This window comes from Manis javanica, chromosome 10, assembly GCF_040802235.1.
Source record: "Manis javanica isolate MJ-LG chromosome 10, MJ_LKY, whole genome shotgun sequence".
Lineage (NCBI taxonomy): Eukaryota > Metazoa > Chordata > Mammalia > Pholidota > Manidae > Manis > Manis javanica.
Window position 1 is genome coordinate 80,205,003 of NC_133165.1, and position 26,714 is coordinate 80,231,716.

General features: G+C 39.3%; 1 protein-coding gene and 1 pseudogene across 1 annotated transcript; both read right to left on the reverse strand.

Moving 5' to 3' along the window:
• Positions 1 to 2,374: 2,374 nt before the first annotated feature.
• Positions 2,375 to 3,313, reverse strand: LOC140843752 (olfactory receptor 6C2-like; annotated as a pseudogene).
• A 16,186-nt stretch (positions 3,314 to 19,499) lies between these two features.
• On the reverse strand, positions 19,500 to 20,444 carry LOC118969860 (olfactory receptor 6C2-like). The gene has a single exon (XM_073214176.1). It carries the CDS (start codon positions 20,442 to 20,444, stop codon positions 19,500 to 19,502), a length of 945 nt encoding a protein of 314 aa, XP_073070277.1.
• Between the last annotated feature and the right edge of the window lie 6,270 nt (positions 20,445 to 26,714).

Consider the following 26,714-nt stretch of genomic DNA (forward strand, 5'->3'; position numbering starts at 1 on the left):
GATTTTAGAAACTCCTGACTGGTAAAAGGATGAATTTCAAATTTAAAAACTAGAAGTTTCTGAAAAATTTAAACAATAGTGAACCAATTAAAATAGTGTTTAGCAGCATATAAACTGTGATATTGCCTAGGATAAATGATATGGAGAAGAAATTAGAAATAGAATATTATTAAGCAGTTGTCAAGATAATCTGATTTAAAGATAAAATTTTATAATAAAACCATGACAGGAAGATGAGATGTAAGCAGTAACTTTTTGGTGGAAGAAACTGATAACACTGAGTGACAGAAACAGGAAGAGTTAAGAGGAAGAGCTGAGATAGAGTGGGGTGGGTTAGAACTTTGCCCCTTCCATGTGAAATTGTTTACACCTGCACATAAAATTAAATTCCACGAAATTCTGAATATTTTCATTTGTTCAAATTGGGCAAAGTGAAAAGCCATGATCAGTTTCAGTAATATCTGAGTCATGTTTATGAACTGGAGTCCAAGAGTGACTCAAGGTATTCAGTGCACTAATTCCAGCTCAAAATACCTGACACGAAGCTCCCTTTTTGCATTCCCTCTTGCCAAGTAGATGAACAAAAGGAGAATATCTCATCATGTAAAACAGCTGTTGAATATTGTCTTTCATCAATCAACTGAATTTCTATTATTGGTCCAGTTGACATACACTTGGTTCATGAAGTAGGCAGGATATTATTATTTTGAATCTTTATAATATTTTTAACTTTCTCCATCATCATCCACAACAAAGAATGAGATTCGTAGACAGACAAGCTCTTCTTGCTAAGGATTCACAACTCGGGTGGAGTGATCAACACAACTACTAAGTACACCCATCCATCCAATAGATGCATGCTTAAAATACCAGAAGAGAAACTAGAGAATTTTGGATTTTTGTGGGTATTTTAAGAAATTTTGAATAAACTAAGAAGAAAGGCCTTGGAGATCCTTCCTGAATATTTTTGAAGTATAACAGAAGTTTTTACTCCTAGTATGGCCATTACTTTGTAGGAAAAATTGCAAATATGAAAAAGATAAATGGTACATTTGAACAACTCAGTTATGTTTAATAAACATAGGCACTATTTATGTACTGTGAGAGCACAAAACTTTACTTTCACAATTACAGAACATGAAAAGAATAAAAAGACTGTTTTTACCACTTAATAGAACGAATTCCAATCATTGGGTCCAAGATCCTTTTAAGACAATTATTCTTTTTTCCACATCTCTCCCTCTTCTCTATCATTTTTTTCAGACTGTACCTAAATTTTATCTTCAATAGTCAATTTACACTAAGCAATGAAATGCCCCTTATAATGTCCTTCTTGAATTATGATCTTTTTTGATGTTTTGGCAATCCTGCTAATCCATAACATTCTTTTTTTAACCGATGTAATATTGGTAATAACATTATATGTGTTTAAGTTTACATTAGAATTCAACTTCCGTATACAGTACAAATTTATTATCATCAAAAGTCTAGTGACCACCCACTATATACTTAACCCCTGCCACCCATTCTGCCCAGCCCCCAACTACCATTGTTCTGAAATCAAGGGATAATGTAGGTCTGGATATTGGGGAACTTAATCAAGTCAAGATTTAGGTATCCTGCCTCTACATTCCGGCTTCTTCTCCTTGAGGCAATGTCTAAATACCATCAAAGACAATGCCAACAGAAGGCATCCAGCGCTTGGAAATACTGTTCTCTTTCTTCTGTTGTCCTCATATTTCAGCATGCAGTGCACTCACTGGAATAATTTCCAGAAATGCCAATAGAAACATTTTTTTGTGTGGATAAATTGGTTTGAAAGAAAGTATATAGTTATCTTCACTGATTTTGAAGTTGTTCCATTAACACCTTCTACTTATTCTTAAAAAGTGGATGTTTCATAAAGAGGAAGTCTTCTAGAGTGCATGTTTTTCTTTTAGATCACTTTCCAAGATTTGGTAAAGGATCTTGAATTGCTCTGGCACAGATGAATGATAGATATTGAAGTATTCCCAATAAGTGATAAACAGTCTCTGGGGATTTATACTCCATATCATGAGAAGACTATTAGCCATAGATTGAACTTCACTTATTTACATTTGTTTTCAATGAATTTGAGCATTTGGCATTCATTCTTGTCTCTGGAACATGCATTTATTGGAGAAACCATTCTGACAAATATCACCTTAGAAGGAGACGTAAATACCTTGATTTAGGCTTTTGGATTATAAGGGAAAATGTTTTTAGTGGGAAATTGTGTTGATAAATCTACAGAATAGGGAGAAACCATTATTTGGCAATGTCATGAATATCGCTCATGGATTGCTCATATTTAAATTTCATTTACCTCAGTCTCAAAAACATGAATAGTCTCTTACTTCTTTGTGGGAAATACAGTCTGCTTTACCGTGTCTTTGAAGGCATCTTTCACTTGTTTGTTTCGAAGTGTATAAATAAATGGATTAAGCAAAGGCCCAACGGAAGTAGTGAGCACAGACACCACTTTATTAATAGCTGCTCCTTCCTTTGCCGAGGGCTTGATGTAGATGAAGATGCAGCTGCCATAACTGATGGAAACCACAACCATGTGGGAGGAGCAGGTGGAAAAGGCCTTCTTCCTTTGCTGGGCAGAAGGGAATCTGAGGATGGTCTTGGTGATGTATGTGTAGGAGAGGACTACACACACCAAGGTCACAGTGAGCGTCAACGTAGCAAAACTCATGGCAATTCGCTCTATTAACACAGTGTCTGAGCAGGTTATCTTTAAAATAGGAGATGTGTCACAGCCGAAATGATCAATCACATTTGAGTCACAGAATTCCTGCTTGAGGCCCAAGCCAAGGGGTGGGAGGATGAGTAACAGGCCTGCAATCCAACAGCAGAGAACGAGTGTAGTGCAGACTCTGCTGTTCATGATGGTCATGTAATGCAGGGGCTTACAGATGGCCACGTAGTGGTCATAGGACATGGCGGCAAGGAGAAAAAATTCTGTTGTCGTAAAGAGGACAACAAAAAATAACTGGGTGGCATGACCATCATAGGTAACTGTATTATCTCCAGATATCATGGTGTACAGGAATCTGGGGATACAGACAGTGGTAAATGAGACTTCTAAGAAAGAGAAATTTCAGAGAAAAAAATACTTGGGAGTTTTAAGATGGGAATCCCACAGTGTGAGGGTGATAATGATGAGGTTCCCAGCCACACTCAATAGGTAGGTGATAAACAAAAATACCAGAAGCAAGACTTGTAGTTTTGGGTCATCTGTCAATCCCAGCAGGATGAATGTGGTTATTGCTGTGTGATTCCTCATCACTGCCTTGTGCCAAGTCAAGAGCGATTCCACCTGAAGAGAGAAGTGTCGCAGGAAGCTGGCCCTGGAACCTGGATGCAAACACCGGGCAAGCAGCTCACACACACTTCCTTCTTTTCCTTATCAGTCAATTGTTAACAGCAGTGCCTCTGACTTCTTACTAGGAGGCAGCTACAGGAAATACCTAAGACAGATCTTATGCTTGTAATTCTCTGATTAGCAAGCACATTTACAAAAATGTCAAATAAAAGCCAAAGAAAACATAAATCATATATGTAATTTGCCATTTCTCAGCAATACTGTTTTGTGGTACAGATCTTATTTGTCCTTATCCTGGAGGAAATTAAGTCATTTTTGAAGTTTTCTTCTCCCCTCCTCATCTTTCTATGCTTGCACACCAGATTGAAAAGCTCCATTTTCAAAATCAAGATTTATCAATTAGCACTTTTGTGCGTTTTACAATTTTTAGAGCAGTTTTAGGACCACAGCAATATTGAGTGTAATATACAGAGATTCCACGTATCCCTCCTGTGCACACATGTGCAGCCTATCCCTTATGTCAGCACTCTCACCAGAGTAGATCATTTGTTAAACTGATGGACCCACATGGAGACATCAAAGCCCACAGAGTGCATTATGTTTGTTTCTTACTTTTGTCTATTTAATGGGTTTGGATGAATGTTTCTTTAGTATTTCACATTAAACTTCTTATGTTATGTTGAATTTTAACAACAGCAGATTCATTTAAAAGTGTGTACTTTAAATTATCTCTAAATAGGGAGACTAAATGTTTAAAATGCAAAGATGTATCTCTTTTTTTCATATATATCTAGGGAAATGAAGGTATTTCTAAACCAGATTTGGGGACTGCTTAGGCGGAACTTTTCATTTCTGGAACCTGATCATCAGCCAGCCTGAGTCCTAGTGGGGCTAGTGGGGCTCCGTGGTGAGGGCAGGGCCCAGAGGGAGGCTCTGTGGCGTCTGCTCTCAGCGCCCCCTGGCCAATCCTCCTCTCTTTGCAGAGCAGCAGTCAGAATCAGCGCCAGGGTATATGTTAGTGACCTCTTGGAACAATTTCTGCTGCCTCTCTCCTCAAAACATTTCTCCCCACAATTTTAGCAACCAGCTCCCTAGCCCTGCTGCTTCTGTTCGTTGACTTTTAGAATATGCATCTTGCCAAGCAACATCCAGAAACAAGGGTGCACATATGAAGCGATCTTTGTGAATACTTTTTAAAGCACCCTGATTTCCTCATTGAAATTCCACATCGACTTTCCCAGGAGTTTTAAGACTCCCTCAGACATTCCATTAGATAGGTGATGGGGAAATTCCCCTCACCTTCGTGTCTGAACTTACCCTCACCGACATTCATATTTTAAGCAGTTGCTCTCAGGTATACATCCTGTAAAAGAAGATCTGGTTAATGCATTCTAGCTGGCGTTATACACTGTTAATAATAAATATATCAGCCTATAATATGTTTTTGTGTTTTATAAGGGGGAATAATTGGTAGTTAAATGAGAAAATTTAGCCATAATTCAAGGGTTTGTAGGGAAACACTGCACATTTTATATGAGTGGAAAATTTAATTTCTTAAGGGGTCCAACAATTGTCCCAGTTGTACCCAATGTGTTTTCTGAATGGAGAACCAAAGATACATTAGGTTACACTTTCCTGTTGCTCAAGTGAGCAATCTACATTTATTCATCCAAATAATTTTTAATAAGCATCTATTATTTGAGGAGCATAATAATAGAGGCTGTAGACCTGACCATTAGCAAGCTGCTCCTAAAGGAGCTCTCAGGCCACCAATAGGAGAAAGTATGCCTTTTTAGTGCATTTCAATGACATGGTAGCCCAAGAGAACAGTGGAAATGCAACTTTGTTAGCAACCTATGTTTCTTCTTTGGCAATCACTCTTTGTTATATTGGTAGCTATTCATATTTTCCTAAGTTCATTCAGTTTTCTAGGTTCTTCTCTTCCCATTAAAGTTGTCACAGTCGTCTGTCACCATAAGCTGGGTGAACAAGGGCGTTGCTCAGGGTTCGCAGACATGAAATCAGAACAGAAAAACTCCTCCTTAGAGAAGTGCTCCCTGCAGAGATAGGATCTTGCCATGTTCCTGCCATGAGTAGCTGACAGGCCAAACTAAATGGCAGGTCGGGCTTGTATTTGCACTCCTAATTCCTCCCTGCTTCCCTGCCTTCCAGGGAAGAAGAGTTCAAATGCTTATACTGGCTGCTGACACTGTCTCTCCAGCTCTCCCTCTCCTGCAGGTTCCAGGATCTAAAATTATTCTCTGCTTTCTTAATTAAAACTTTAGGGGCGCAGCCAGGATGGCGGCATGAGTAGAGCAGTGGAAATCTCCTCCCCAAAACACGTAGAGCTATGAAAATATAACAAAGAAAAATCTTCCTAAAATAGAGACCACAGGACACAGGACAACATCCAGACCACATCCACACCTGCAAGAACCCAGCGCCTTGCGAAGGGGGTAAGATACAAGCCCCGGCCCGGCGGGACCCGAGCCCCCCTCCCCCCCGGCTCCCGGCGGGTGGAAAGAAACTGGAGCGGTTTTTCTTTTTTGGCGAGTGCTTTCTGGAAGCCTTAAAGGGACAGGGACCCCGGTGCTAGGGAGGCAGGGTGGCGGGACTGGTGAGCGGGTGCCTGGGACCGGCACCTGAGGACAAAGAATATCCCACATTTTTCCCTGCGGGACCGGTGGGCGGGTGCTTTTTGGAAGCCTTGAAGGGACAGGGACCCTGGTGCTAGGGAGACAGGGCAGCAAGACCAGTGAGCGGGTGCCTGGGACCGGTGCCTGAGGACAAAAAAAAAAAATCACGTGTTTTTTCCTTTTCTTTTTTTTTTTTTTTTTCTGTTCCGTCTCTCATTGTTGCTGTTGTTGTTTTGGTTTGGAGAGTGCTTTTTGGAAGTCTTAAATGGGCAGGACAGGTCACTTAGACCAGAGGCAGGGAATCTGGGGATCTCTGGGCACTCTAACCCCCTGGGCAGCAGAGAGCACAGAGGCCTCTTATGAAGATAAATAGCCTCCCGGCCGCTCCCCCTCCAACGGGGCTCCAACATTTTGGAGGAGCAGCCCCAGCAAGGCCCCACCCACAGCAACAGCGGAGATAAAGCCCATAGCAACCGGGCAGGAAGCAGAAGCCCTGTCTGCACACAGTTGCCAAGCACAAGCCAATAGAGGTCGCTATTCTCCCAGGAGAGGAGGCCATAAACCAACAAGAAGGGAAGCTCTTCCAGCGGTCACTTGTACCAGCTCTGCAAACTATCTCTATCACCATGAAAAGGGCAAAACTACAGGCAGACAAAGATCACAGAGACAACACCTGAGAAGGAGACAGACATAACCAGTCCTCCTGAAAAAGAATTCAAAATAAAAATCATGAACATGCTGACAGAGATGCAGAGAAAAATGCAAGAGCAATGGGAGGAGATGCAGAGAAAAATGCAAGAGCTGTGGGATGAAGTCCGGAGGGAGATCACAGATGTCAGGAAGGAGATCACAGAAGTGAAACAACCCCTGGAAGGATTTATAAGCAGAATGGATAAGATGTAAGAGGCCATTGAAGTAATAGAAGCCAGAGAACAGGAACGTATAGAAGCTGACACAGAGAGAGATGAAAGGATCTCCAGGAATGAAACAACACTAAGAGAACTATGTGACCAAGCCAAAGGGAATAATATTCATATTATAGGGGTACCAGAAGAAGAAAGAGGAAAAGGGATAGAAAGTCTCTTTGAAGAAATAATTGCTGAAAACTTCCCCAAACTGGGAGAGGAAATAATAGAACAGACCATGGAATTACACAGAACCCCCAACAGAAAGGATCCAAGGAGGACAACACCAAGACACATAGTAATTAAAATGGCAAGGATCAAGGACAAGGAAAGAGTTTTAAAGGCAGCTAGAGAGAAAAAGGTCATCTATAAAGGAAAACCCATCAGGCTAACATCAGACTTCTCGACAGAAACCCTATAGGCCAGAAGAGAATGGCATGATATACTTAATGCAATGAAACAGAAGGGCCTTGAACCAAGGATACTGTATCCACCATGACTATCATTTAAATATGATGGCGGGATTAAACAATTCCCAGACAAGCAAAAGCTGAGGGAATTTGCTTCCCACAAACCAAACCACCTCTACAAGGCATCCTACAGGGACTGCTCTAGATGGGAGCACCACTAAAAAAAGCACAGAACAAAACACACAACATATGAAGAATGGAGGAGGAAGAATAAGAAGGGAGAGAAGAAAAGAATCTCCAGACAGTGTATATAACAGCTCAATAAGCGAGCTAAGTTAGGCAGTAAGATAGTAAAGAAGCTAACCTTGAACCTTTGGTAACCACGAATCTAAAGCCTGCAATGGCAATAAGTACATATCTCTCAATAGTCACCCTAAATGTAAATGGACTTAATGCACCAATCAAAAGACACAGAGTAATAGAATGGATTAAAAAGCAAGACCCATCTATATGCTGCTTACAAGAAACTCACCTTAAACCCAAAGATAAGCATAGACTAAAAGTCAAGGGATGGAAAACATATTTCAGGCAAACAACAGTGAGAAGAAAGCAGGGGTTGCAATACCAATATCAGACAAAATAGACTTCAAACCAAAGAAAGTAACAAGAGATAAAGAAGGACACTACATAATGATAAAGGGCTCAGTCCAACAAGAGGATATAACCATTCTAAATATATATGCACCCAATACAGGAGCACCAGCATATGTGAAGCAAATACTAACAGAACTAAAGAGGGAAATAGACTGCAATGCATTCATTTTAGGAGACTTCAACACACCACTCACCCCAAAGGATAGATCCACTGGGCAGAAAATAAGTAAGGACACACAGGCACTGAACAACACACTAGAACAGATGGACCTAATAGACATCTATAGAACTCTACATCCAAAAGCAACAGGATATACATTCTTCTCAAGTGCACATGGAACATTCTCCAGAATAGACCACATACTAGCTCACAAAAAGAGCCTCAGTAAATTCCAAAATATTGAAATTCTACCAACCAATTTTTCAGACCACAAAGGTATAAAAGTAGAAATAAATTCTACAAAGAAAACAAAAAGCCTCACACACACATGGAGGCTTAACAACATGCTACTAAATAATCAATGGATCAAGGAACAAATCAAAATAGAGATCAAGGAATATATAGAAACAAATGACAACAACAACACTAAGCCCCAACTTCTGTGGGACACAGCGAAAGCAGTCTTAAGAGGAAAGTATATAGCAATCCAGGCACACTTGAAGAAGGAAGAACAATCCCAAATGAATAGTCTAACATCACAATTATCAAAACTGGAAAAAGAAGAACAAATGAGGCCTGAAGTCAGTAGAAGGAGGGACATAATAAAGATCAGAGAAGAAATAAACAAAATTGAGAAGAATAAAACAATAGCAAAAATCAACGAAACCAAGATCTGGTTCTTCGAGAAAATAAACAAAATAGATAAGCCTCTAGCCCAACTTATCAAGAGAAAAAGAGAATCAACACAAATCAACGTAATCAGAAATGAGAATGGAAAAATCACGATAGACTCCACAGAAATACGAAAAATTATTAAAGACTACTATGAAAACCTATATGCCAACAAGCTGGAAAACCTAGAAGAAATGGACAACTTCCTATAAAAATACAACCTCCCAAGACTGACCAAGGAAGAAACACAAAAGTTAAACAAACCAATTACGAGCAAAGAAATCGAAACGGTAATCAAAAAACTACCCAAGAACAAAACCCCGGGGCAGACGGATTTACCTCGGAATTTTATCGGACACACAGAGAAGACATAATACCCATTCTCCTTAAAGTGTTCCACAAAATAGAAGAAGAGGGAATACTCCCAAACTCATTCTATGAAGCCAACATCACCCTAATACCAAAACCAGGCAAAGACCTCACCAAAAAAGAAAATTACAGACCAATATCCCTGATGAATGTAGATGCAAAAATACTCAATAAAATATTAACAAACAGAATTCAACAGCATATCAAAAGGATCATACACCATGACCAAGTGGGGTTCATCCCAGGGATGCAAGGATGGTACAACATTCGAAAATCCATCAACATCATCCACCACATCAACAAAAAGAAAGACAAAAACCACATGATCATCTCCATAGATGCTGAAAAAGCATTTGACAAAATTCAACATCCATTCATGATAAAAACTCTCAGCAAAATGGGAATAGAGGGCAAGAACCTCAACATAATAAAGGCCATATATGATAAACCCACAGCCAGCATTATACTGAACAGCGAGAAGCTGAAAGCATTTCCTCTGAGATCGGGAACAAGACAGGGATGCCCACTCTCCCCACTGTTATTCAACATAGTACTGGAGGTCCTAGCCACAGCAATCAGACAAAACAAAGAAATGCAAGGAATCCAGATTGGAAAAGAAGAAGTTAAACTGTCACTATTTGCAGATGATATGATACTGTACATAAAAAACCCTAAAGACTCCACTTCAAAACTACTAGAACTGAAATCGGAATACAGCAAAGTTGTAGGATACAAAATTAACACACAGAAATCTGTAGCTTTCCTATACACTAACAATAAATCAATAGAAAGAGAAATCAGGAAAACAATTCCATTCACCATTACATCAAAAAGAATAAAATACCTAGGAATAAACCTAACCAAAGAAGTGAAAGACTTATACTCTGAAAACTACAAGTCACTCTTAAGAGAAATTAAAGGGTACACTAATAAATGGAAACTCATTCCATGCTCATGGCTAGGAAGAATTAATATTGTCAAAATGGCCATCCTGCCCAAAGCAATATACAGATTTGATGCAATCCCTCTCAAATTACCAGCAACATTCTTCAATGAATTGGAACAAATAATTCAAAAATTCATATGGAAACACCAAAGACCCTGAATAGCCAAAGCAATTCTGAAAAAGAAGAATAAAGTAGGGGGGATCTCACTCCCCAACTTCAAGCTCTACTACAAAGCCATAGTGATCAAGACAATTTGGTACTGGCACAAGAACAGAGCCACAGACCAGTGGAACAGATTAGAGACTCCAGAAATTAACCCAAACATATATGGTCAATTCATATTTGATAAAGGAGCCATGGACATACAATGGCAAAATGACAGTCTCTTCAACAGATGGTGCTGGCAAAACTGGACAGCTACATGTAGGAGAATGAAACTGGACCATTGTCTAACCCCATATACAAAGGTAAACTCAAAATGGATCAAAGACCTGAATGTAAGTCATGAAACCATTAAACTCTTGGAAAAAAACATAGGCAAAAACCTCTTAGACATATCCATGAGTGACCTCTTCTTGAACATATCTACCCAGGCAAGGAAAACAACAGCAAAAATGAGCAAGTGGGACTACATTAAGCTGAAAAGCTTCTGTACAGTGAAAGACACCATCAATAGAACAAAAAGGAACCCTACAGTATGGGAGAATATATTTGAAAATGACAGATCCGATAAAGGCTTGACGTCCAGAATATATAAAGAGCTCACACGCCTCAACAAACAAAAAACAAATAACCCAATTAAAAAATTGGCTGAGGAACTGAACAGACAGTTCTCTAAAAAAGAAATACAGATGGCCAACAGACACATGAAAAGATGCTCCACATCGCTAATTATCAGAGAAATGCACATTAAAACTACAATGAGGAATCACCTCACACCAGTAGGATGGCTGCCATCCAAAAGACAAACAACAACAAATGTTGGCAAGGCTGTGGATAAAGGGGAACCCTCCTACACTGCTGGTGGGAACGTAAATTAGTTCAACCATTGTGGAAAGCAGTATGGAGGTTCATCAAAATGCTCAAAACAGACCTACCATTTGACCCAGGAAATCCACTCCTAGGAATTTACCCTAAGAACGCAGCAGTCAAGTTTGAGAAGGACAGATGCACCCCTATGTTTATTGCAGCACTATTTACAATAGCCAAGAATTGGAAGCAACCTAAATGTCCATCGGTAGATGAATGGATAAAGAAGATGTGGTACATATACACAATGGAATACTACTCAGCCATAAGGAGTGGAAAAATCCAACCATTTGCAGCAACATGGATGGAGCTGGAGAGTATTATGCTCAGTGAAATAAGCCAAGCGGAGAAAGAGAAATACCAAATGAATTCACTCATCTGAGGAGTATAGGAACAAAGGAAAAACTGAAGGAACAAAACAGCAGCGGAATTACAGAACCCAAAAATGGACTAACAGGTGCCAAAGTTAAAGGAACTGGCGAGGATGGGTGGGCAGGGAGGGATAAGGGGGGGGGAGAAGAAGGGGAGTATTAAGATTAGCATGCATGAGGGGGAGGGAGAAAGGGGAGGGTGGGCTGCACAACACAGAGAGGACAAGTAGTGACTCTACAACATTTTGCTAAGCTGATGGACAGTAACCGTATTGTGATTGTTAGGGGGGACCTGATATAGGGGAGAGAAGAGTAAACATAGTATTCTTCATCTAAGTGTAGATTAAAAATTAAAAAAAAAAAGAAAGAAAGAAAGAAGGAAAAGGGGGATTACTCCTTGATAGGATAAAATTATTGGTAAATCAAAGATCAATGCATGCTTTAAATATCCTTAATGTTGATCACTTAAAGGGTGTCAGTTGATCAGCTATGGAGGTACTCTTTTCTGATAATATTCCTTTCTCTTAATAAAAAAGAAAAAACAAAAAAAAGCAGTTACTGTGTGCTGACCTCCAATGAGTTCTGCACAGTGGTGTAGAGGGCATGTCAAAGTGTGGGCAAAGGGTCTGTTTGTTTCTATGCGGAAGATCAAGGCCTAGCTTGGATACCCAGAAAATGAACTAAGATACGATATGAGGAGGAGCTTCCAGCATCAGCACTCTCTGGAGGACTTGTGCCGGGGGATGATCATCAAAAAGCCTCCACAGGGATCTGGACTATGCTGCAGTTGTGGCTGCATCCAGCCCACCATCTCCTGGACTTGCCATAGGAATGAGGAGGGAGATGTCTAGGCTGGCATGTGCATACAGTGAGACTACGAATTTCACTGGATCTGTACTGTTGGAACTCAACCAGGAGTTGGGAGGGGTGCAAGTTGTAGCACTCCAAAATCTCATGACTATAGACTATCTACGGTTTAAAGAACATATGGGATGTGAACAGATCCCAGAAATGGGCTGCTTTAATTTGTCTGATTTTTCTCAGACTGTTCAAGTACAGTTGGACAATATCCATCATATCATAGACAAATGTTCACAAATGCCTAGGGTGCCTAAATGGTTTTCTTGGTTTCACTGGAGATGGATGGTAATTATAGATTTGCTTTGTTTATGTCACCGTATTCCTATTATGTTAATATGTGTGTGCAAATTAGTTAGTAGTTTAAAACCTATACATACTTAAGGTACTCTACAAGAAGATATGTCAAAGAAATAATCAATCCTCCCATGTTTCCTTCCATATGCTACATCTATAGCTTTTCTTCTTCCTTCCTAATTACAACCCTTAAATAGAATTCGTGCCTCATATCGAATTTACCGAGTATTATAATTCCTCCAGGTGGTAAAGATACCTCGAGACAAGTGCTGGGCATAGAAGCCACAGGGCATAAATCTGCAAAGAAGTAAAAAGCTAACCTTTTCAAACAATATGGCTTCTCTCTCACTTACCAACTTTACATTTCCCTGTATGGCCCCGGAAGATGACAGGTTAGCCAGAGATGGGTAAGATTCCTCAAGGGAGGAACAACCTAAGACAGGCACAGTTGCAGGGGGGCCATCAGGTGAGAATTTGGGGATCAATAGAGGTGAGGCTCAGAACCTCACCCCCCCTGCTTTGAGAGAAATCTTCTACATCCGTGGATATTTTGCTGCCCTTTTCTAGCCTGGATTAATACTTAGTCCATAGGCACACACCTGATCATCTGATCATCTACATTTGCCCTCTTACAGCACTAAACTATGTTTTCTACCTTTATCTTGCATCTACCTACCACTTCAGCATTTTATTAAAAATAAAAATAATAATAATAATAAAGGGAGAAATGTGGGATCAACATATAAATCAAGTATAAAAATCAAATGAATATTCATATTTGACCTGATTGTTTATAGGTCATAATGCGTGATCAAAACCAAAAGTTTCTGTGATGAATGCCCTTGTACTGTTCACCATGTAAGAATTTATTCACTATGTAAGAATTCGTTCACCATGTAAGAACTTGTTCGTTATGCTTCAGAAGATTGGAGACTGATGAGAATTAGGCTTGAGATGGATTAATGATTGTACATTGAGCATTGACCCCCCTATACTGAATTTTATTGTTGTTAACAACCATTTGATCAATAAATTTGAGAGATGCCCTCTCAAAAAAAAAACAAACAAAAAAAACCTTTAATTCTTCTCTATTGAGAGTAAGGTGGTGAACTCAGTGACATTTTTATTGTAAGACTGCTTGCTGCCTTCTGGCCTGTACACCAATCACACCGGTTCTCTCTGTTATATTGGGAACATTTCCCTTGGAGGCCGAGAGCTATTCATTTATTTTGACTTTGGATCAATTAAAGTTTGAAACAATTTCACTAAAGAAATGATAATATTTATCCCTTTCCTCCCAGAAATATAGTTTCCAGTTAATGTTCACAGGCAGGCCTTGATGACAGCCTGTGCAAGACTGCCCACGCTCACTGTCCCTGGGGCGCTAGTAAGTGACCGAGATTCAGGTTTTTCTTTAATCAACTCCCTGTTTGATGATGAAAGAATGTGCTTGAGACACTTTGACCTTATTCATGTTTGGCAACAACCTCTTTCAGCCTTCATGTGGGACAGTGGCTGCCCGTGGGCTGGATAGTTGAGATTCAAAAACAATAAATGCTGCCCCCTCCCAAACGTTTCAAAATTGGTCTCAGTAACTGATGGAGAGTAAAGTGAGGTTCCCTGCAAGGTGATTTATAGTATTGGTATTACTTGGTATCTGTGGCGTTAGTGGATATTACTGGATGGCAATGCCTTTTCCAACAGCTTTTGTTTTTCTACCTCTCAAGTACTTATGGCCTCCTCCACTCTCAGCTGTGACTGTCACTTTAAAAGGCAAAAATGACCACGACAGACATTTCTAATTTCATATTCCTGCAGAATAACAACCTATCAGAAATGGCTCTGGAACACTTTTCTGCACTATCAATAATAATGAACTGAATTCTAGAATTTTAAACTGGCTGTATTCACCCTCTGCCTATGTTTTGATCATTTAGATAAATGTGCAATTCTGATCACATGCTCACCCCCTTCCTGACAGGCTGTCCCCCAGGCCCCTGAGGGAACCACAGTGTGGAGAAGCATTCAGTGGGTGAGGAGCTTTGTTGGCACTTCTGCTCCCATTCTCACCACACCCCGTCTTTAACCTGTCTCAACCACACACAAGTGCACATGTGAGCATGGACAGACACACACACACACACACACACACACACACACACACACACACACACACACGGACTTCTGCTCCCATTCTCACCACCCCCATCTTTAACCTGTCTCACCCACACACAAGTGCACGTGTGAGCACAGACACACACACACACACACACACACACACACACACTGACAGTCTAGTCTGACAACTGACAGAGCTCTCCTGGATTTTCACAGCTCCTGATAGAATGAGCCCATCTCAGTCCCCTCTTCCGTCACCGAGTCTATCAGTGCATTCGAATTCTAGATGTCCCAGTTACTCTGCTAATTCAAAGGAATAAAAGAGAGGTGCAGAGATAATGTTTCTCTCTAGTTTGTCAGAAGAGTGCATCTGATCTTCCTGCCAGGGAGGCAGGGAGGCTGGCTGCCCAGAAAATTCTATCAGAGCATCATTTCTTATATATGCATATTCTGCTACCAGGGCACAGGGAACATGTGAATGAATAACAAAAGTCCTCAGTGACCCAGTTTCTAAAGTTACTAATGAACTGGTGGTAGTCTAATCAACAGTGTGAAAACACACGAGGCAGTGGAGACAGTGTCCTCAGAGACACTGAGAGTGGTTTGACATTATCTAAATTCTGTTTCGATTTCTTTGTTGAATCTGTATATTTATACTAGAATTATGCACTCTGTTTGGCACCACATATGATATATTATTTATCTTTCACATCAATCTTAGGTAAAGTCAAAGAACAAAACTATCCTCATTTTGCCAAGGAGGAAACTGAGGAGCAGAGAAATGAAGTTCAGAATGCCCTGCCTGTGGCGGTGCAGGTTTTGAACAAAAGGTGGTGCTTGTCCCTATATTCAAGACACTGACCATGTATGAAACTTTCTAATTCTTCAGGGCTACCTGTTATTCATTTTCATCCTCTCTCCTTCTACCTATGAGTTTTCAGGTAGGCAATTAAACAACCTACTTTCAGTATTTAAAGCAAAGGAGAGTTTTGCATCTGAAGCACTGGGTAAACCATTGTCTGAAGCCAGGACAAGTTTATTGTTTTGTTAGGGCCGATTACTGCCCAGTGAACTTGAACAAAGCTTTTTTTCACTATCCCTTCTGTCATGTCTGCACAGTTTTCACTCTTGCACTCATGCTGCTCCTTGTGTCAAATGAGGGAGCAGAGGTGTGTTCCTGCTGCCTCGACTGGAACAGGTGTCTCTGCTGTCCCTTTACTCAGTCCACTCACTACTCCTCTGCTGAGGTTTGTCGCGCAGACTGGCCAAGTCACATCACGTCTCTGTCACCCCACTGTTGGCACAGTGATTGAAAATTTTCCCTGGCATGGGGAGTGTGCTGGGATGGAAGGATTTATGCCTCTATAATCATAGTAAATTTTTGAAGAACATCCCGATGGGGTGTAGCAGGGGCTGGTAGTTTCCTGTCTGGTGTATTTCTTCCCTGATCCATAGCAACTGAACCACAATTTTATTCAGGGTGCACAGTGCCTGGATAAAATACTGTACCCAGTCACCCTTATAACTGGCATGGTTGTGTGACTGAGTTTATGGCTAATGATGCATGTTACAGTGATATTAATCAATTATTGCTACAGAGCCATAAATTTCCCTGTAAATACTGGTTTAGCTGTATCCCATAAATTTTGCTATTTGTCTTCTAATAATAAGTATTTCTAGGAAAATTTGTTATTGATTTCTAATTTAATTCCGTTTGGCCAGGTAACATACTTTGTATTAGGATCGCTTTTTTTAAAAAAAACAACTGATCATTCTTAGCTATATTTTATTTAATTTTATCAACTGTGCCATTTTTGGGTGTCTGTATTTGTCTCCTCATTAAAGGTTGTATTTTCCTGCTGCTTCTCACTTGTGGTGAATTTTCATTACGTCAGGCACTATGAATATACCTTCTTGAAGGTCAGATGTATTTCTATCCCTGTAAAGGTTCTTTAGGCTTCTTCTGGTGTCATTTACATCACTTGGAGACAAGTTTGTCCTTTTAGTTTCTGTGTTAGTCTGTGTTACACTGGACCAGAGCAGTGTTTAGCCTAGATTTCTTTCCTCAAAACTGAGACACATCTTTATGAATTATACCTAGTAAATTATGAGATTTTAAATTCTGTTTGGTGAGAATAGGAACCATTTCCATTCTTTGGGGTGTTCAGAATTGCAGTCTTTGCTGGTGAATCTTACTGTAGGTAATTTCCCTACATGTGTGTGCTCAGCTGAATGCTCATGGTGGGGTGCCTGTAGGTCACCAGACGTCTCCCTCCGTGCCTCTCCCACCTCTCGGCGCTCGTTCCTGTGAACTTCAGCCTCCCTAGACTGTCCCCTATGCTTCCTGCACGCTGGCAGACTGATGGGATCTCTATGAGTCCCTGCCTGTACTGCCTCCAGGAAGCAAACTGAGGTAATCCTCGCTCAGGTATCACTGTCGTTCACTGCTTGATGTCAGATATTTGGAAAATGTTAGTTTCGTATATTTTGCTTGAATTTTTACTGTTTTAAGTTAAGGGGCCACATATTCTCCCTGTGACTCCATTTCAGGTTGAGCCTATCTTCCTAGGCTCTTTTCCTCATATTAAAACCTTTTCTAAAGTTCTATATTTTTTAATATCTAGAATGACTAATAATCTTCACTTGCTGCTGTATTGATTATTCTATATATTCCTATAAAATTTCTTTTTTTTGGTTATGATTAATTTTTGTCTTCCCCTCAAAGTCATTTGTTCGGCAGCATGTATGCTTGGTTCCTCACCGTGTGAAGTGAGTAGCGCTCTCTGCTGCCTGATAGGATTGGTTATCATTTGGGGGTGGGTGTTGGCGGGCGGAATAGCAGGGAAGGCCTTCAGGAGATGAGGTGCCATCTGAGATCCTGCAGTCTGGCTTAGACATGAGTCCAGCACATAGTAAGTGTTAATTTGCAGAAATATCCGTTATAGTGTGCAGCCCTCCTGGGAGGAGATGGGTTTACTGGCCCTTGAAAGTGTGCTGCCCTGTGGTTTGCTTTTACCAAGTGGCCACACTTTTATGGAACATTTTAGCAGAAAATGAGGAAAATAAGAAGTGTAACTTTTGTTGGTTATTTCTGAGTTTCTGGTGACCTTGGAGAAAGAAACATGATTATCTTAGGGTTTTAAATTTCTATCTCAAGGTATGAAAGATGTCAGAAAACTATGACTTCCTTAAAAGAAGTCAGTGTCTCCTGCACCTCCTACAGGACTTCTTGAAAGCAACCCAAGTTTAGTTTGTTGAATAAATTAATTTCAATGCAAATTGAATTTACAACCTCTAGAGTTTGCTAGAGGACACAATGAGTGTGTAGATTCCATTGAAGTTCCAGAGAAGCACACACCTACATCCTGTCTCACGGGTTTGATCTCTTCTTGCCTGAAGAAGTTTTCTTGCAGGAGAATGCTGAACCTTTTGAAGACCCACCCCCACATTATCTCCTTGCTTAGAGTCCAGTAACCAGACTCATCAGGGCATCAGGTACACAGTATGAGCGGGAAGGAGGTTCCACAGACACCAAAAGGATTTTAAAACAGCTAATTTATACCAACAGAAACCTGAGGAATATCTGTGGGAATGAGTCATAAGAGTTTTGGAATCAGTGTAAGATGAGAAGTAACACTGAACTGGGATAAATTTACTGATGTGAAAAAAACATTATTCAGGTTTAAGAAAAGAGGGAAATCCTGCTATTTTTGAAAATATTGATGGACATTGAGGGCACTATCATAATTGACAGAAGTTAGATAAAAAGATAAATAGTATTTGATATCACTTGTATGTGGAATCTAAAAATGTCAAACACATAGGAACAGAGAACAGATTGGTGTTTGGCAGAATCAGGAGGTGGGGTGGGGGAAATGGGTAAAGGTTGTCAAAAGATGTAAACGTTCACTTATAAGATAAATAAGTTCCAGAGATGTAATGTTCACATGTTGACTATAGTTATGAACACTCTATTGTTTAATTGAAACTGCTAATAAAGTAGATCTTAAAAAATTTATCACTAGAAAAAAATTCTAACTATGTGAGGTGATGGATATTAATTAAACAATGTGGTAATCATTTCCCAAAATGCATGCATATTAAATAATTATGTTCTACACCTTAGACTTATACAATATGTCAAATATATTTCAATAAAACTGGAAAAAAGTAAAGGACTGTAATGCCAAAAATACAAAAATGAGAACACTATGAAAAATTCCACTTTAATAGCAAGTTAGTGTAATTCAATAGTTTCTCCTTAGTCTGTAGATGGTCGTTTGCATAACAAAACATAAATTACATGTACATTCTTCTTAAGACAGTTGATGCTTGACCAGGAAGGAAAACAGACAAATATTTTCTGCCCCAGACAATCTATTAATTTAATGAAATGAGTGGACTAAAATACAGCCTAAATTTTTACTGTCTATTTGTATTTTAGACATAATGATGAGGTGTTGTTCGGACTTTATGAAAGTGTATTCATGCTCAATCAGGAAAGGGGACCACTATAAAAGAAGTTTTATTTGAATTAAGACTATAGTGCTTACTTAAGTCTGTGATTCTAAGAGTAATAGAAAATAAATTTTGATGGTTAAGCAGAGTAATTTCAGTATTGTAGTGTCTACTTGAATTGTTGAAGACCCATAGAGATGAACTACTATTGGATGAAATATTTATATGTATATGTTTTTAACTTTTAAAGAATTCTTAGTTTCCTAATTCTTTGAAAGAAATACCATCTTTTTTATTGAGTCCGTGAAGGCTTGCTTCACTTGCTTGTTTCGCAGAGTATAAATGAAAGGGTTCATCAGAGGGATGACTGACGTGTTGAGCAATGACACCACCTTATTCATGGCCACGCCCTCCTTTGCTGGTTTGATGTAGATGAAGATGCAACTTCCATAGGTGATGGAAACTACAATCATGTGGGAGGAACAGGTGGAGAAAGCTTTTTTTCTTTGCTGAGCTGAAGGGAGTCTTAAAATAGTCTTGATGATGTATGTGTAGGACACAGCTACACAGACTAATGTAAAAATGAGGGTCAGCACAGCCATGACGAGGGCAAGCTGCTCTATAAATTGAGTGTCTGAGCATATAATCTTCAGAAGAGGAGATGCATCACAGGCAAAATGGTCAATGAGATAGGAGTTACAGAAATCCAGCTGAACTCCTAGGCTAAGTGGGGGGAGTATGACAACTAACCCAATCTGCCAACACAAAAGGACAAGAATGGTGCAAACCCTGTCACTCATGATGGTGGTGTAGTGCAGGGGCTTGCAGATGGCCACGTAGCGGTCATAGGACATGGCAGTTAGGAGGAAAAATTCTGCTGCCCCAATGAGGATGATAAAAAATAATTGGATGAAGCAAGCATTATAGGTAACCCTTCTGTCCCCAGTTGTCAGGCTATACAGGAATCGAGGAACACAGACAGTTGTAAATATTATTTCTAAGATGGAGAAATTCCGAAGGAAAAAGTACATGGGTGTTTTAAGGTGAGGGTCCAGCAGAGTGAGGAGCACAATGATGAGATTTCCAGCAACAGTGAAAATATAGGTGAGAAACAGAAATACTGAAAGGAAAACCTGTAGTAGTGGGTCATCTGTTAGTCCTAGTAGGATGAATGTTATTGAAGAACGATTTTTCATCACTGTCTTCATTTATGTAATAAGTCTCTATTAATAAATCATAAACTCTGAATCTGAGGAATAGAATGTAAAAATAATATTCAATAAGCTGCATAGAGGAAAGGAGCCACACAAGTCAGGAGAAGCACATTTTTTACCTTTACTGCATCATCCATAATCTGATGTAGAAGTGACTGCATTGTGCTGCATTTCCCTGGGCTCTGCTTTTCCTTGGACTTCACAGTTTGTTTCATACAAAATATGCATCTGATGTTTCATTTTTACTAGTTACAGGGAAAATTTTGAAATATATAGAAAATGCCACAAGCATATCACCGTCCCCTGAGATTAGGGCAGCTATCATGGTATGTTGACTCCTCAGTGTAGAGTAGGAGATCCATAAATGTTAATAAGTAGGAAAATATGTGTATAAAATTTGTATTTCCTCATCTGTCAGAACAGTGTATCAGCAAATCATTCTCACACCCTGCAGCAATATAATACCACCAAGACTTAGTTGTATTATAATCCATGTTTTGCAACACTTGTTCTCTGCAAATAACTCCTTAATCTCCTCAATATCCTAAAGGAGCCTTTACTGTTTGGGTGGCCTGGGAGCAGTACCACAGAGTTACTGTGAATTTCCTGTGTCCCATGTATCTCCAGGATTTCTTCTTTGGTATCCTTTTATGTTAATATGCTGAATTATTCAAGTCTGTGTCCCTCCCACATATCAGTTTGAAAAACATCTGTTTTGCTTCCTTTCCTGAATTCCTGTTTCAATTTCATTGTGTTTTCTAACATCCCACAGCGCAAGCCTTCCCAGATTCTGACAAATGGGATGTTCTGATGGTGTTCCTCGGGAGAACCATATACTCTCCTTAGGCTTCCCTGATCCTTAGGTCCTGTGATATAGGTAAAGATACTTCATCTCCCAAGTGCCTTCCAAAGCTACTTGCTAGCTCTATTAATAAAAATTCTGTATCCTCCAAGATGGACTGACGAAGGTGAATACCACTTGGGAAAAGTATTGTCTCCTTTGCCGTGATTCCTTTCTGTGGGACTCACTTTGTGCATGGGGATGTCCCTCACCATTGCTGCCTCTGTCACTGCTTCAGGGCACCTCTTTGCTCTTCAGTGCTCTGGCCCAAGGATAGACCAGACTGGGCCCAACAGTTATTATCAGGCATTAATACTTAACAAGGATTAAATATGACATGGAACAGAAATAAAAAGGGCGATTTGGTGTGGATATACTTAAAAGCTGAAAAATCACAGTCTATCCTTGTGAGTTTCCCTATAGGACCGCCTCCCCATGTGGCTCCTTTTGAGGATCATGTCAAAGAAGCCATTTTACCGCCTTCCAGGAAACCACTGAGTATTTTTTCATTTCTTGTCTTTTCTTCCTAGTCACTTACCTTTCCAGTGATTGGGGCAATGTTGTACTTCTAAGAAGTGTCACAGCTGGCATTTGTTCCAGGTCAAGGTCAACCTAAAGTCTAAGTGTTTCCGGGAAAGCTATAATTTTAGGACTTGGGGCAATTGCTCATCCTTAATCAATTCTTATAATCACGAATTAGTGAAAATGTTAGCTTTTCAAATGTTTCCTAATCACAAACAGTATCTCTGGGGCATATGGGTTTATTCAGTAAACAACTAGGCTGACATCTCCCCAAAGACATGAATTATTTTGTAATATGAATATTTTTATATGATGCTTTGAGATATTCCCTACAAAATGCCCTATGTGCTGTTTCCCTCTGGACTTGGGAAGGCATAAACTCTTTTCTATTGAAGAGAGCTGTCACAGTGTGAGAGGGTTAATGAGCACTTTCATAAGAAAGTGCTGCTGACCTGGGCTTATGGGATTATGAGTTTGCCTGAGCGTTACAAAATAAATAATGCATGATCATGCATAAATTACTTTCCTACACTAAGACTTGAGGGTTTTTGGAGAACAGCCACACGTCTTTCCAGTTAGTGCCTTTGATGTTCTTCACTTTAGCTCCCTCTTCCTACATAACTGAACACCTTCGTGATTGCCCATACCCTGACCCCAGACATTATCACTGGATGGTACACCATTGCATATCACAAAAATACATGATCTTGTATCCTCAGTTCAGAAGAAATGGCTGTACTGAGATTTGTAAGTAAGTTCACATCATTGCTTGAATGACAACTTGGAGAAAAAAATTTTTAGTACAAAGAAAATGTGTTTCATACTAGAGCTTTAGGTCACAAATATTTCAATTTCTGATATTAAGGATAATTTTAAATTCTGGAGAGTTTCTATTTATTTTTCCCTTTAAGGAAAATAACTACTCGATTCTCCATTATGAGTACATATTTACTCTGTACATGTAGAACAAATAGAAAATTATAAGAAAGGGAAATCTCCTATAATCAAATCATAGCAGTCCATCATTATTACTACCTTATACTAATTTACAACCTGTTTGAAAATATGTCAATATGTCATGTAGTTATTTGCATATTTTAAAGTAATGTTATAAATAACATTTGATATTTTCCTCACTTAACCTCACTTATTTTATTATTTTTAAAGCATTTATTTTATATTTTCCTCATGTTATTAAATATTCCTAAAAACCAGTACTACTTGCTCATCATATCCCAACTTGTAAGGAAGAAAATGATACATTTTGTACTTCTTATAGTGACCATTATGGTTGCTTCCATTTGTTACATAAAAATATCTTAGTGGGCTTTTTTGTATGCAAAATTTTTGTCTTCATCATATTATTTTCTAATTTAAGAACTAGTCAAAAAGAAATATTGAATAAGGAGCTTCCCATATGTATCGTCAAAGTAGTCCCTTAAATATTGTGCCCTAGTGGATACTCCTATCATTGGTAAGTAAGAACTTCTGTCGCCCAAAACATTGGATTTTTAAACATTATTATTATGGATATTATTTTAAATATATTTTAATGATAAGATTATCCTGATAGTTTTTCATTGATATTTTTTTTATAAGAGGTTGTATCACTTTATTCTAAATCGTCACTTCACTGCCAAATCATCAGTCGTCTCTATGTTTCCCTGATCTACAAGGTTTTAAATTAATAACAGATACGTAGTTATTCACTGTTTATGTTACTGATTTGACTGAACACACCAGTAAAAAGAATAATAATATCAGAGACTCAAAAAACAGAATGCATTCTAACCTAATGAACTCGGCAATACTACTACGGACTCCTTTAGGAGTGAGGCAGCCCAATGGATGGGCTGGATATGTTCAAGGATCAGTTAACCATTTAGCAGCATGTTTTAAATGGGTAGCTCACTGTCTAAAGTTATTTCTAACCCTGGTATTCTAAGAGTCTATAAAAAGGAAGACTTTTTTTATATATATTTTTGGCCCCTTTCATTATACCATTATAACATGGCAGGACTACACTCTCCAAGCACGTACATAGCTGGTCTTATCCTTAATTCTGATCCATTCCATGAGCACTGCTCAAGAGTCATGTTCAGACTCATTGTCATGTTATATAGAACAAAGTGGCAATTCAGATATTATTTTCAAATCCTGTGTGAACATGAAGAAACTTCTTAACACTCAGATTTTCTAGCAGAAAAATCTAACCTCATTGCTCTTACCCTGAGACAGTACTGCATTTACACCATTTCCATGGTTCCAATTCCCAAACGTTTAGTCACATAAACGCAAAGGGTTCATTCATACTTACTTTGTGGTGGTTCTCCATCACTTTTTGAAATTTAACCCAAAGTTCCGTATTGGGTCTGAAAAACATTGGTTGCTACCGGCTATAATTTTGGGTTAAGTTTGTCATACTTCCAAGCCCCCCATACTCTTCCAGGCAGAGTGCCTGCAAATGCAGGGGGATGTGCAATGGCACCAAGAGGGGCACCCTTCGCTCTTCTCATCACCACGTTTACATGGAGGCTGATGAGAGCTCCTTTCTCACATTAAGCTATTAAATGATATTTCCCTGAATTCTGTGACTGGAAGACTGGTCAAGGGCAAATAATTGCTAGCAACTCCCCATGGCTGTTGGAGTAAGGATGGTCTGACCTCAGTGTGCAAAGAAAGGGGTTGCTCTATAAATATTCATTAGTAGAAATGGCATGTGTTTTATTGGTTTCCTCTGCTTAAGTGCACAGGGAACAATTAAGTGAACAAACAAAAATGTCCTTGGTGATCCTTCAAACCACTAATGACTCTTCAGTGAAATTAAATTTGGCAAAAACAAAAAGCGAAAAGAAAAAATAACCAGCACTTGTGGGGCAGTGTCCACAGAGTCAGAAAATACAAGCATAATAACATCTGTTGCAGCAAAAAAAAGAAAAAAGAAAATCAGACGATAAAATGGCAATTTATTCTTGTCACGTTGTCTTTACATTGTCTGTATGCTTGGGGTCATTGGATGATTTCTGTGATAGGTCACACTCAAATGATCTACTGAACTCACTCCTCCCCAGTTATCTCATTATTAGTTTTTAAGATGTTCTAATTCAATGATTAGGAGAATTAAAGTTTGTTTATTTTGTTCTACTGATCATATAGTTTATCCATGGGTCCTATTAAGATAGGACTATTTAGTATTCATTAACCCCTGCTGTAACTCAAGTACTGAGTTTTCATTTTCAAAACATGCAGGGACCTTGCTACATCTAAAGTTGTCATTAGCTTATGAAGAATGCAGGACCTGGGTGCACTGTGCTCAGTATCCATCACTTTATCATAAGTCCAGGTCTCAGCCCCTCACTTCACTGTGCTCAGCAGTGTCAGCTTTCCTAAAGTCCTGTAGCTGAGAACTGAGAAGTCTGAGCTGGAGCCAGACACTCAATATGTGCATGTAACTTCCTGTGCTGGCTCACAGCCGGTCTCCCTATGCAAAATAAATATTAAAAATTCTATACACCCTCCCATCATTACAGCCATCACACTCACTGTGGAAAAGCCTTCAGATCTTTTATAAATGTGGGTCAGTTATTGAGCGCATGGCAGGCCGTGGACAACAGCTACACTGAGTTTCAACCATGGCAAAATAGAGCCTGAGGTGGGCAGGACAGACCAAGGGAAGTAGGGATATGGAGACTGACAGGCTTGGAGAAACAGCGGCAGGGGCACATTCACGTGGGTCTGTGTCTGTACTTTCTGTGTAATCCTTTCGTCTATTTTTCATACTACTGCCAATTTTGTTGTTTATCAGGAGTGTTTTTTGTAGACTTGGTCCTCTGCATTTCCTTACAAATTTAAGAATCATGCTGAAACACAAAAATAGTTTGCTAGGATTTTGATGGACTTTGTTAAATCAATGGATCAGTTGGCCAAATCAATTGCCAATTTGGTCAGTCAATGTAACAATTTACATATTTAGAAAACTGAGTCTTCTAATCTATTAACATGGTGTCCACATACATTTATTTAGTTATTCTTTAACTTCTTTCAATATTTATAGGTTTTCCTTTTGGGTGCACATGTATCTGTGTGTTTAGAATTATTGCAATTTACTCAATTATAAGTATTCATTGTTTTGGGGTGTTGTTACAAAGGTATCCATTTCAAATAGTTATCTTCTAATTTTTCATCCCTAGGACTTAGAAGAAGAATTGACCATTGTATATTGACTTTGTATCCATGAACGATAAGTTGCCTTATAAATTTATTTTTTATTTTTTATTAAGGTACTATTGATATACACTCTTATGAAGGTTTCACATGAAAAAACAATGTGGTTACTATATTTACCCATATTATCAAGTCCCCACCCATACTCCAATGCAGTCACTGTCCATTAGTTTAGTAAGATGCCACAGAATCACTTCTTGTCTTCTCTGTGCTGCAGTTTTCCCCATGATCCTCCACACCATGTGTACTAAACATAATAGCCCTCATTCCCCTTCTCCCTCCATCTCCATCTGCCCTCCCCCACTCCTCCCCTTTGGTAACCGCTAGTCCCTTCTTGGAGTCTGTTCAGTCTGCTGCTATTTTGTTCCTTCAGTTTTGCTTCGTTGTTGTACTCCACGAATGAGGTAAATCATTTGGCACTTGTCTTTCTCCACCTGGCTTATTTCACTGAGCGTAATGTCCGCCAGCTGCATCCATGTTGTTGCAAATGGTAGGATTTGTTTCTTTCTTATGGGTGAATAGTATTCCATTGTGTATATGTACCACCTCTTCTTTATCCATTCATCTACCGATGGACACTTAGGTTGCTTCCATATCTTGGCTATTGTAAAGAAGTGCTGTGATCAACATAGGGCTGCATATGTCTTTTTGAATCTGAGAGGTTGTATTCTTTGGGT

Excerpts from the sequence above, each read along its gene's own strand:
- LOC118969860 (XM_073214176.1), bottom strand. The coding sequence starts at position 20,444 with ATGAAGACAGTGATGAAAAATCGTTCTTCAATAACATTCATCCTACTA.